At 37.4% G+C, this 13,375-nt stretch overlaps 1 protein-coding gene across 4 annotated transcripts in view; it reads right to left on the bottom strand.

Moving 5' to 3' along the window:
* The window catches only part of LOC591623 (laminin subunit alpha), a 102,398-nt gene that overhangs the window by 24,702 nt on the left and 64,321 nt on the right, over positions 1 to 13,375 (bottom strand). For all 4 annotated transcript variants that reach the window (XM_030982139.1, XM_030982145.1, XM_030982152.1 and 1 more), the window contains 4 exons: positions 11,710 to 11,826; positions 11,136 to 11,222; positions 10,004 to 10,189; positions 1,731 to 1,885 (listed from right to left, as the gene is read on the bottom strand). In XM_030982139.1, coding sequence (XP_030837999.1) covers positions 1,731 to 1,885; positions 10,004 to 10,189; positions 11,136 to 11,222; positions 11,710 to 11,826 — 545 coding nt within the window. The remainder of the gene's footprint in view (positions 1 to 1,730; positions 1,886 to 10,003; positions 10,190 to 11,135; positions 11,223 to 11,709; positions 11,827 to 13,375) is intronic.

Raw genomic sequence — 13,375 nt, 5'->3', positions numbered from 1 at the left:
TTGAACTTTATGGCCTTATATACTTCTGCTGGCCTACGATAAAGAAAAGCTTTTTTGCTATTTTTTTCCTCTAGTGGATATCTGACGGTAGGTACTGTAAATTAAAGGGTGATTATGTCATCTCAATATATTATATTGTTTTTATTATCAATATTAAGTATTTGGCGCCACCTGTGCCTGGGAGGCAAAAAGCGAACTGATTCACTGTTACCCTCGTGTCTCTCCTCCCGGTATAACTGATTGGGGGTGTGCAGGTAAACCATTTCACCGGGGTTTCCCCCTACTCTTATACGTATAGTGCAGTGGGTTCTTAACATGCAAAGATGGTGACTCTCCTCTACACAGGGCCTCCATTTATCTAATGTTGATCATAATGGTCGTTGTTTTTAATAGGTCTATTTATAAAACCAAAAAGCCAATGTTGTATAATTTTTTGTGTTAAAAGTACACTGTAATTTTTCTATGCTGCCATGTCTTTATTTCCTGCTACTCACTGTTTGGAGTTCAATGGCATGACATTCTGTGTTTTGGATTGAAAATAACATTTTGGTCCGGTAAAGAAAAAAAAAGCATTCATTTACAAAACTTCCAAGAATACTATCAACAGCTGCATAAATTAAACTTAATTATCTGCAACATCAATACATACTGCATTATAATCTCAACCAAATATTGATGACCTAATTCAAATTGGATAACTGAGTAAAACAACAATTGTATGTTACCGCTGAGAAGCCTAAATTTGCTGTAAAGGTACAAAATGCAAAGAACTACATAACTGCCTGCCCATTCAAACTTCTCGCTTCAAAAATATAAACATTCTACATGCAAAGCTTAGCACTAAGAGGTTTCAAGGAAACCTTTCGATAATTTATATCAAGAAATGTAATTTTAATCTGTTTTTAGAGGAATTGTGTCTTGTAGAAAACTGATATCTGGAAAACAGATTTGAAAAGCTTGTGTATAGTGCATCATCATTCTTCCAAAAAGAGTATTATATATTATTATATTCTCATCATTCTCCTGGACACCAAATTTTCAAATCTGATGATGACCATGCTTTCTTGACCGTAGCAGTATAAATATGTACTAGGTACTGAGCAGAGGCTATATCATCATCCACATTTGGCAACATCTCTGCTTAAAGTTGCTCAAGCGTGGGTATATAGAGGGCAGCACATGGACGTACTCACAGGAGCATAATACCCATTGGCTCAATGTTATGTAGTGATCGCCAAGTTGCCTACTTCACGAATGACTATACCCACGCATGAACATCTTTAAGTCTTTATTCATCTCGGACTGCCATCTTGTTTAATGTATATTATACATTTACACTTTTTGTGTGACAAAAGTCAACTTTGCCAGCCTGCTTATTGTTCCTGTAGTCTACAAAGGCAAGTGAAGGGTTAAAACCGTGCTTACTGTAACTGATAAGCAAAGCTAACTGTATATTAATCTTAAGACATAGCTTGCTAGCGTAGTGGGTGGGGGGGGGGGGGGGGGGGGGGAGAGGGAGATTTATAAGATAAGATGATATCAAAAATGGGGAGGGAAGGTATATCAGTTCGAATTGCACATGCTGGTAATCACAGCATTATCAAAAGAGGTATTAAACACAAAAATATTTCCTTCAAATGGAAATCTATTTTTGGAGGGGTCAATTCTTTTATCTTTTTTTTCTTCTTCTTTTTAAAAACTTTTTTATTTAGATGGACATGATCCCTTACTCCGTTAGCCAGTGAACGTGCTTCGGCAATCTTTTTCTGGATCTCGGCGAGGTCATAGGTCATGGAGAGGGTCATGTTGTCCATGAGACGGTGCTGCATTCTGAGCCTGTCCCTCAAACCTGGGATCTTTCCCTCGATGTCACGGATTTCATCAACTGCAGGGGGGGGGGGGGGGGAATGGAAGAGAATTGGATTTAAATTCATGTACATTATCGTTATCGTCATCACCATCATCATTACCATCACCATCATCATTATCATCATAATCATCATCAACACAGTGGTGACTAGCAAAGTGTGACTACACATGTATATGAATACAGTGTATACAATAACATAGACCAGGGGGTGTTTCATAAAGCTGTGCGTAAAGTTACGCATGACTTTACGAATGACTTGAATATGAAGAGTTAATGGGATTCTCAAATCCTTTTAATTGCATTAGCTAAAGTAGAAATATGCAGATGTAGATTAACCTTATCATTATTAACAAATTTTGTTAATGCAAAGTGTAGTTTTGGCTACAATTTAATTGAGATTATAGGAAATACAGTCACACTTTGTTGAAATGTCAGGAAAAACTTTCGGCATCCCATTTGGCTCTTCATATTCAAATCATTTGGAAAGTCATTCGTAACTTTACGCACAGCTTTAAGAAACACCCCCAGTTCTAATTTAAATATATAGTTGTACAATTCTATGCATGCTCCATATACATGTAATCTGGTAACTGTATACATCCATGAGGATTGCCAGAGTCTTGTCTGGCATTGCAACAGCTAATGTATGCAACTGACATTCTGACTACAGAAATAAAATACTTTATAATGAACTTTCATGTACATACATGTATATGTAATACGTTTTCATTTGTGTACAGCGTAGCTAGCCTACTTGAAAATGGGTTGATTTTCATATTGACTAAGTATTACTTAACTTGTCTCTGTCTGTCTGTGCATATACTATGTTTACAAGTAGATGAATGCAAGTTGAAATAGGCAAGAGAGAGGTTGAGAGAAATAGGAAAAGAGATGTTTTAGAGTTACACAGAGAGCAAAAGAAAGGGGAGAGAGGAGGAGGAGGAGGAGGAAGAGAGAGAGAGAGAGACTTTGTGGCCCAAATTCACAGAGGAGGTTTGTCGACAAAACTAGGTTTATGTGCTGACCTTGGTTCGAAACACGTTGAAACGTGTCAAATGATGCACATAAACCTAGGTTTGTCAACAAACTCCCTTTGTGAATTTGGGCCTTTGAGTTTGAGGGAGAGAGAGAGAAGGGAGAAGGTCAGAGAGAGGGGGGAAGGGAAAATAGAATCTTAGTGACGTTAAACATGTGCATGTTGGGTGTGATACATGTACATCTATTAACCATTCCTAATCATGGGACTCGTCTAGTTTGTGAGATGAGTCATCTCACAAACTAGACGAGTCAAGGACGAAACACTTCCTATAAGGGGAGCCTTCCAAAGTTGCGACTGTGCCGCGACGCGTCGGGGCGCAGAGCAGGATATGAGAACAAAGGAGGCGCCTTTATGCGCCCATTAGCGCCTTTTTGCGTCGGATAGGAGAGGACTTCAGTTGGTTGCCAGCTCATTAAAATCTGGCTATTGTTTGGAGTCTCATTGTTACGAAATTACCCCGCCGGGGCGCGCCCCGGTGAAGCACTTGACATTTGTGAATGGAAGCTTAAACTTTGAATAGCTTTCGCGCCCTTTCGCGCCCGGTCCGGCGCATTAGTTATTCATGTAGTGCCCGCTTGTGTGTCGCTCTCGTCTTGCGAGATTTGACTCTGAAAAGCATTACTTTGGCTACTGATTTGTTTTAATATTATTTTACGTACATGACATTGGTTACAATGTTTGTTTATTTTCCTCTTAACATCGGAGTTCTGTAGGCGTTAACGTTGGCATGATTGTTCATTTTTTCATCTCCTCCTGTTCTGTTCATGTTTGTGTTCAATATACTGTATCAATTTTAATACAAATTGATTTGTTCACGAAAAAAACAAATTTATTTTATACTTTAATACCCCACTCTCTCTGACATTGTTTTTCTCGTGCATGTTTTGACACTTTAATTGTAATTTTATATTTCCTTATATAGCGATGTTATCGCATGTTTCGATTTTCTTGTTTTTTTTTAAACAATTTTTGTTGCATCTTGTAAACAGTTCTGTCGTATGATCATTATAAATCATATAATTATATCATCAGTCTGTTATTTCAATACACAGATCCTTTGAATCTTCTTAAAATTAGAGAACGTATTTTTAAATCCGTGATGTTGAAAATGATACTTAATCAAGAATGTCGTAGTTTGAATTGGATTTAAAAAGCATTTTATCTGTATTAAAATTTTGTTAATGCAAATGATATCCGTTTTGTCGGGAACATCATCAATATGTTTCGTTAGAAGGAAGACGCTCATTTTCAGAATGTTCTTTCTTTGCAAAACACTAATGTTACGAAAAAAATTAAATACACTGTACCCGTATCATCGGGGATATCGCAAAACTCCCAGGGAGATTATCAATTGCAAATCAACATAGTAAATTATGCCTAAATCGTAAGAATAGAGCATGCATTAAAAAAGAAGAGAGTTACCAGGAAATGATGTTTGAAATTTCACCCCGAACATATCTCAAGAAGAAATTAGTTTATCATTCTGTGTCAAAGAATTTTATCGAATATTTCTTTGTGACGAAAGGGGGGGGGGGGGTTACATCCGCGGCCAGTTTGAGATCTAGGTCATTGTTAAGAAGAACTAAAATACGTATATATTGTGCTGAATAGGGGCCACGTGTTATCGAAAGAGTGTAGTGCGTTCTAGAACAAATACAAGCCATGGCAATTCGTTGAATTGCTTCTCGTAACAGAACTGTCTCACTGTCTAAATAAGGATCCATCCGGGAGATCCATCATGCACGTGTTGGTATCAAGTAGTAAACGGAATTAATAATGATTGCGTTGTTTTGGGACATTTTTTTTTCTCGGGGGGGGGGGGGGGGTAGCCCTTATTCTTCTTCTACTGGTTCATCAAGAAACACAAATAGTGTTGAAATTTTCCGCAATCCCTTTAGCGCCGAGGGTAGAAAAGCCTTTAGAAAAGTCAGCTGGACAATAGCAATTTAATGTTGGCCAAACAATCAGCGAGAAATACTGGGCAAACAGATATTAGCCCACGTCTTCAATATAACCAGGGAATCCCGATATAACTAAGCACATGCTCACAATATGAATATCAAATCTGGCTATTGTTTGGAGACTCATTGTTACTGTCTGGTAAAGGGGTACTTTTCACGCACCAAAGTCCGGCTCGTCTAGTACACACAAATCCGGCCCGTATTGACTTTACACACTGGACTTAAGGAACTGTTTTCAAAAGGAGGGAAAATGCATATGCGTACCCTACATAACACTCATTGGGGATGGGGGGGGGGGGGCTGCGCTTAAAGGCGAAGCGCTTTTTGTGAATTGTGAATTTGTGAATTTGAAAAGCTTTCGCGCCCGTTCCTACGCATTAGTTATTCATGTAATCCCCGCGTGTGTGTCCGCTCTCGTCTTGAAAGATTTGACTCTAAAATTTTCACTTTGGCTACTGATATGTTTTATTATTATTTTACGTACAAGACATTGATTTAGATTGTTGTTCTGATTGTTATTTTCCTCCCAACCATCGAAGTTGTGTAGGCGTTGACGTTGTTATGATTGCTCATTTCTGTTCATTAATGTGTTCAATACTTGTATTATATTAATTTCTTCACGAACAAAACAAAAACGATATGTATAATTGTATTCCTTCTGTATGTTTTGACACATTATTTGTTTCATATTACATTCATTTTGTTCTGTCATCCGATCAAAATAGGTCATATATCTATATCATCACTCTGTTCTTTCTCATGCAAGATCGATTTAAAGAATAGAAACGTAGGTTCTCTAAATCTTCGCAAAATCAGCTATTGTATTTAAATACCCGTGATTTAAGAATGATACTTATAATCAAAGAGATTGAAAGATTCTGCTTGAAATAAGATTATAGGGCGTTTATAAATATGTCATACAAAACAAACAAACATCTGCAAATTAAAGATATTACAAAAATGATAATCGTATTGTCGGGAGCCAGCATCATCAAAACGTTTCGGTAGATGGGACAATTCGAAATCGCCTATCTGTTCCAAACATGAAATCCGATCGAATATTTCTTCGCGAAGAAACTGTATTGGTGGTGGCATTTGTCGTAACAATTTGTTATCGTCAATGTTCGTGACGTTTTGACGTTTCATAATTGTTAGCTAGCGCTAGTAAAGTCTTTTGTTTTAACGTGCACTGTATATAGTTATAAGGCCTGAACACGTCATGTTCACATTGGGTGTTATATAGCATACGGATATTATAGTACATGTAACTTTTAAAAGCACTTTGTTTTTGCAACGCAATGACAAAAGACAGCTCTTTGAGCAGCTAATAGTTGTTGCGCCCATTGTTCCGCTCATAGGCGGCTATTCCCAATTACCGGGCATTATTTGTTATTGTATCATTAGTTTAATTTATTAATCTATTCATGTTTTCTATTTATTTATTTAGTTTTGGGGAGGGGGGATGTCGTATTACGAATTCATGACCCTTATACATAATGACCATGTTCTCAAATTACGAATAGTGGTCTTCATGAATAGTTGTCCAATGAATAGCGGTCCTTATAACTAGCGAGTGGAGCCCTCTTGATGGGCCTCTGCCATTTTGGTCCGGCCGTTCACTTCGCCGCCCCCTCCCTCACACACACACATAATACGCAACCTTAATGTGTAGCTAAACAAGAATCTATAGCAAGTCGGACAATTATAGCGATCAAACAATAGCCTTGCTCGGCCGCATGAAATCCTGCCACGGCATTCTATGTTTTTACCTTTAGAGCAAACTTTTCTTTTGTATTCGCTCCATAGAACTCTACTTTATCTTACAGCGAGGTGAAATGAAAAGAGCGTCATCATGAGTAGATCTATTGTTTGATGTTATCCTTCTTCTCCCTAGTTAAGCCAAACCTTCAATTTAGGCCTATCCACAAAAGGTAGCTTTCTGTACCGTTCGCTTTTTTTTCCTGACTGCTATATGAAGCATGTGTATGCTCTAAATTAGGCAAACAGGGGACCGGCGGGTTTAAGATCCTCTCCGAACGAAATGTAATGTTGAGTTATGCCTTACCATAGCATATCGACTTGGTTTCTAACCAGGGAGCTCCCGGTTACGAGCTGCTCTGCTCTACCACTGGGCTATAGCGCCTCCCTCCTTTTAAAAAGATCTTTTAGAATTTGCCGGTTTTTTTTTTTTTAGAATAAGAATCGAAACATGTTTGGTATGTTTTTGTATCTGTGCATTAATATTTCAAAATATCACTTTCGCCACTTAATTATACAAATCTACGAATAAATGTTTCGAATAGTGTTAGAGCAGAAATCAATGTTTGTATTTGTGTCCCTGCCCGTTTTGCGATCATTTAGTACATGTAGCGCAAAGTAGAAGTCGAATGATAAATTATCATCATGAACTGATTAATGTTTTGTATTGCATTTCCAATTGCTGCTCAACTTAATCACCATCAGGCTACGCTTTTTTGTTTACATCTTCATGACACACATGTTTTATAATCTCGATATAGTTCCCGGACTCTTTTTTCTATTTATTCCACTTTTAAAAAGAGCTATGGAATTATTATGATTTAAAACGCCTTTTGGACGGGCAATTTTCGAAGGCAAATCTCGGGCGTGAAATCCTGCCACGGCATTTTATGTTTTTTTTTTCCCCTGAGGCCACTTAACAAAATATACATGTTTAGCTTCCCCGCCCGCTTCCTTTTTGGGGGCAGCCTCCTATTTTTTTTATTTTGGGGGAATTTTTTTTTTTTTTTTTTTTTATTTATTTATTTTTTTAAAATAATTTTTGGAAAAAAAACATGAAAAACAATACTAAAATGGATCTATTACTGATTTTGTTTAAAGGTTAAAAAATGTCGGAGGCCATCTTGAAAAATAGCCCGACTGTCAGGGGAAATGTACCGAGCGGCCATTTTGAGCGGCCATTTTGAAAGAAAAAAAAAAGAAAAGAGAGGGCCTCCTCCTTCCTAGTTTTCGAAAAAAACAGGACACTAATAAAACATTTTTTTATTTGGCCTTAGAGCGAACTTTTCTTTTGTATTCGCTCCGTAAAACTCTGCTTTATCAAACAGCGAGGTGAAATGAAAAGAGCGTCATCTTGAGTAAATCGTTTGTTTGATGTTATCCTTCTTATCCCTAATAAGCAAACCTTCAATTTATTAGAACCAAGTCATGGGAGGAGAACAAAAAAGGATTTGACTGACAAAATATAAATTCTTCCAAGCTCAGGCAGTGGCGATGTGCAACGCGTAGCGTGAATATCAATGACGGGAGAGAAAGATAATTCCTTTGTCCATTATACGACGCTAGAATCATATCGCGATGTGGGAATTATACAAATATGTTGATAATCATTCAAATTACAAACATACACAAGCGACCCAAACAGTAATCAATTTGCCGACTATAACCGCATACATGTAGTCATTCACATCATTCCTCTTTAATTTTTTGTTGTTGGGGACAATTAAGCTCGCAATTAACCAACCATTAATCGTACATAGTCATCTTTATTTCACATTTCATACAGTCGTCACAAAAATTAAAAGGAGGCGTATTAAACCCAACAAAAATAAATCATAATTTATTCTGATCAAGATGAACGAGTGTGTTGATTGCCCCCAAAACAAAGACGATCCCACCAGACAAGTTCATGCTGTGCTGTAGTAATGTACATCGCAAAGCTTCGCCACAATAATTGGAAAGGTAATACCCCGCCCGTTACGACGCAAAACGGCGCGAGAAGAATAGATCGCGACGCGAGAAGAATACATCATTTTTTTTTACAAACAATGGAAAGTTTATCAGAACGAAAACCGGAGGAGGGGAAGACAGGCTTTGGCCGACAAATACTTTCTGTATATCAAGTTTAAGCTGTACCGCGCATCACGAGCGAGAACAATGACGGGAGAGATAATCTTCCATCGCCTGGTGGGGCGCAAAAGGGCGCAAGAAGAATAGAGCGGGTTTATACTAACAATAGACAGTTTTTTTTCATATGCAAGAATCAGGTGAGGGTGACTATTGCGCCCCTTCGCGCCCCTTTGCGCCTCAATGCGTCTCTTGGGACGCGACTGTTCTATTCATCGCGCCCCGACGCGTCCGGGCACAGTCGCAACTTTGGAAGGCTCCCCTAACAAAACTAATACTCTTTCGGCTCTCATCAGATGACTTCTAAAGCTTCTTTGCAGTAGGGAAGACTACTGGTGCCTCAACATATTTGTGATGCAGCTCATAACAGTTTAAATGGGTGAAAAACATGGGTGAAAATTGCTACGCTATGAACTACGCTTCTTTTTACAACGGGCCTTACCAACGAGGATCTCCGCAGATGGGTTCCCTAGTTCAAGGAAAGTTGGAAAGATATCAAGTAGAAATATGTGCTACAATCTTATTGTTCCCTACAAAGCCTAAAAACTTATAAATGCCATCAAGGACAGAGGCTCTGTTTTCGGTATGAAGACCCAACTACTAATTTTGATGTGTCAACTTTGCTGATGGCAAAAGAATGCAGAAATGTAATAATGTTGATGTTCGCAGTGATGCAAAGACCCCCCCAAAAAAGTTTTAAGTTCTGGTAACTTTCACTGAAATAAACCCCAAAAGCTTTGTATGGACAGCCCCCTCAATGTGTTACCACAAACGAAGATTAAATATCAAAAGAGAAATTATATATCCAATACTGTCTCGATTTGAAGTTTCCAATCCATTCAATAAAAAAACTCGTAATGATTGTGAAAGTATGTTGTTTCAAACATTAATTTCATGTATGTCACGTACTATAATGTAATCTTTAAAGGTTCTACCAATCTTGAATTTTGTGGGCAAGCTTTCGTCCACTTCACTTAGCTTGAGAAAGTCCACAGGAGTAGACGAAAGCTTGCCCACAAAATTGAAGGCTGGTAGAAGCTTTAAAAATTACATTATATGATTATCCCCAAACCGATGAAAGTTTTCTGTATCATTTCACATACTGGTTTTATGAAAATTTGAAAATAAGCTTTGAACATTGAATAGCCGGCAGATGACGTAGACTTACTGGGTTATGTGAATGAGGGTTTAAACCTCCTTTGAGAATTCGGGCAATTGAATGATAAAACAAAGAGGTTACCAACTTACTGGAGTTCTGTGATGAGGCCATCTTATCGTTAGCTGCCTGGATCGTAGCACCGAGACCGTTGAGCTTCGCCTTCACGTCTCCAGCGCGGTCGATCATGTCATCGGCCCGGTCCTTGGCGTCGTTTCCGATGCTTTCGGCGGCCATGGCGGTGTTTGCGGCGCCCTCTGCCAAGTTTCCAAGGTTAGCTGACGGACATGGAAAAGAGTTTATGGTGATGATAAACATTAGCACATATAGCTTAGAGCACATTAGCTTTGTGCATATTAGGTTTGTACACATTAGGTTTGAGTTTTTTCATGTTTTGTATGTCTGCACAAAGTACGACAATAGTCTGCAAGAGGGAGGATGTACTCCAATGGAAGAAGAAGAAGAATAATATGACAAACTAAAATAGTGTCAGCACCAGTTTAAATTATTCTAAGGTGCATGATGAAGGGGAAAGATGTGTCCCTATGAATGAGCAAGTCCACTCTAAAATCAAGTTGGCTTATTAAAATAAAAAAACATAAAAATGAGAGATTCAGATCAGTGAAACCAAGGATAAGAAAATTATTACTATAAATAACTTGTTTTGATTGAACGAATAAACACTGAAACCAATATTGCTTTTACTCCTATTTTTTATACATGACGGGAGATAGCAATAACTTGAATGAAGTGCAAGTAAAACATTAAAGGGGAAGTCCACCCTGGTATTAAGTTGATTTTATCAAAAGCAGAAAAATGAGAGAAACATGTCAGTAAGAGTTTGAGCAAAATCCGATTACGAAAAGGAAAGTTATGAATTTTTTAATTTGTCATCAGTCAAACACAAACTGGCAACACTAATAGGAGGGGATCTCGCAAGATACGTCACAAAGTTGCCAATTTGTGTCATGATTGATCGCAATTCAAAATTTCGTAACTTTCTTATTTCTAATGATTGGTTTTTCCTCAAACTTTCACAGATCCATTTCTCTAATTTTTTTACTTCTATTAAAACCACCTTAATATCAGGGTGGATTTCACCTTTAACCTTTTGGCTACTGACTTCTCTTATTCCATACATGTTAAATCCAGGTACATGTACAAATACACTGTACCACCCTTTTCCAGTTGGCAATACGATTAGAAGGGGTATGATGTTCTTACCAATGTTACAGTTGTCTCCAGAATAACCAAGTCTACAGGTGGGATCGGTTGCATCACAATTAGTAATGATGGTGCATTCACTAGATGCTGTAAACAAGAAAACAAAACCCCAAGAAAAGAATTAATGTAGATGTTAGATCATCGTAATCTTCATTCTTTTGTCAACATTATCCTATCAATACATTGCTACTGGTTAACAAGCATTATTATGATTACAGACATTATCAAAATCATTATTGTAACCACTATAATTATCACTATAATCATCACAACAATCATCAACAACACCATCATCTTCAAAACCATCACAATAACCGTTTTTTCCTACCATCATCATCATCATCATCATCACCACCACCACCACCACCACCATCATTATCATCCATACTTACAAAAGGGGATGGCTGCAATGCCTCTCTCTATCTCTGCCAGACCATCTTCTACCGCATCCAAGTTATCTTTCACCATCTCCACCTCCTCTACTTCATCATTCACTATCACCCTAACCATCATCACCACAGTCATCACCACCACCACCACCACCACCACCACCATCATCATCTTCAATACTTACGAGAGGGGATGGCTGCAATGCCTCTCTCTATCTCTGCCAGACCATCTTCCACCGCATCCAAGTTATCTTTCACCATCTCCACCTCCTGCTCTACATCATTCAGCTGATCCCGGAGACCTGGTCGAGAGCAAGGATTGATCAAAAAAGAAATAAGTCATCACTCGCAAAACAATTTCCTATAAAATTGATCCGAATTGCTTTCCAATATCCAAGTCACACCTATGAGACGGACTACAGAACAACAAACAAGACTGTATGAAAATTACATCACCTTGAATCGCCAAGAATTGTTTGGTTTGGAGTCGGTGTCGAGTCAGTTTGGCGGTATCGTTTAACAATGTTAAATCTGAGATGCATGGCCCTACGTGTTTGTCAGTGTCTGTGATATGGTGTAATACTGAAGCTCTAAAAAAAATTGCGCTTCAAAATGATCATGAAGTGCCTCAAAAAATTAAAAATCTTTGAGTGATCGGTTTTACCATACTCATTTTCCCTAATAGACTGTAGTGTTATAAAAACCGTTAGGAAAACAGTTTTTGAAATTTTGATTTCCAATCATAAATAGCTTGATAATCAGACAGGCGATCAGCTTGTAAAAGTCATGGGATTCCTGATTGACCTAAAGGTTTATATTTATGATTGCAGCATGAGCTTAATCCAGGATTTTCTTTAGAATCTGAGGCAAAGATACCCAATCCCTTTAATATAAAACAAGATATGATTACTTGATTGATAGACAATATGTACATGTATTAGGTAAATATGGTATTACATGCACATTGCATATACACAAAATTGAAAACAAGAGCATGCAAACATAACATTTACATTAGTCCAAACGACAAGCTTATAAATTATGTGCAAATATAATTTCTATATGTAAGGTGACATTCCATGGGTATTATGATATTAAGAAGTCATTAATGTAAATGTTTTTTGTGCACGGTCATGAGATGAGTTTAGGCTAAGGGGTCGGTTTAGGGCAGGGCTTCTCAAAGTCCAGACCACGGTCAACATCTGGGTCGCCGGGCATTTCACTCAGGACTGCCTGGAGGTCTCTGCTTTTTAAGAATTAATTATTTTCATGCTTTGTTATTTATAATTTTAAATGAAATTGTATATGTCTATAACTTGTAACATATGAATACAATTATGCTCCATAATTGTTGTATCATTATTTAAGAATGAATAATACTGTTGTTCTATTTAGTTATTGTTGTACTACTTTAATTTTAAAGATTTTGTCAGAATTTTGTTTGAGGATAATTCAACAGTAGATAATTATTTAAGCTTTTACATAATACAATGTAAAGTGCATAGAGAAATATAATTTATTAATTTATCATGATTTATAAATTGCAACTATTCCCCTTGGATCAGATATATACCTAAAACAAGCATCATTTACAAGTGTCAATACTGTAAATGTTGACAGTTGATTGTGTCTGAAACAAAATTGAATTAACGTAGGAAATATTTGATAAGATACATTCATTTGGTTAAATAGTATTAGAAACTGAACCATTCCAAATAAACATAACAAAAACAACATGCCATCACTTTTTATATATAAGTTATACATGATGTTAGATACAGTCAAACCTGTCTATAAAGGCCACTCAAGGAAAATAGGATACCTGATCATCATAGACCAGGTGGCCTTTCT

This window comes from Strongylocentrotus purpuratus, unplaced genomic scaffold (genome assembly GCF_000002235.5).
Source record: "Strongylocentrotus purpuratus isolate Spur 01 unplaced genomic scaffold, Spur_5.0 spur5_contig_823, whole genome shotgun sequence".
Classification (NCBI taxonomy): Eukaryota; Metazoa; Echinodermata; class Echinoidea; order Camarodonta; family Strongylocentrotidae; genus Strongylocentrotus; species Strongylocentrotus purpuratus.
The sequence above is the reverse complement of the archived record's forward strand: the minus strand, read 5'-3'. Positions and strand labels throughout refer to the sequence as shown.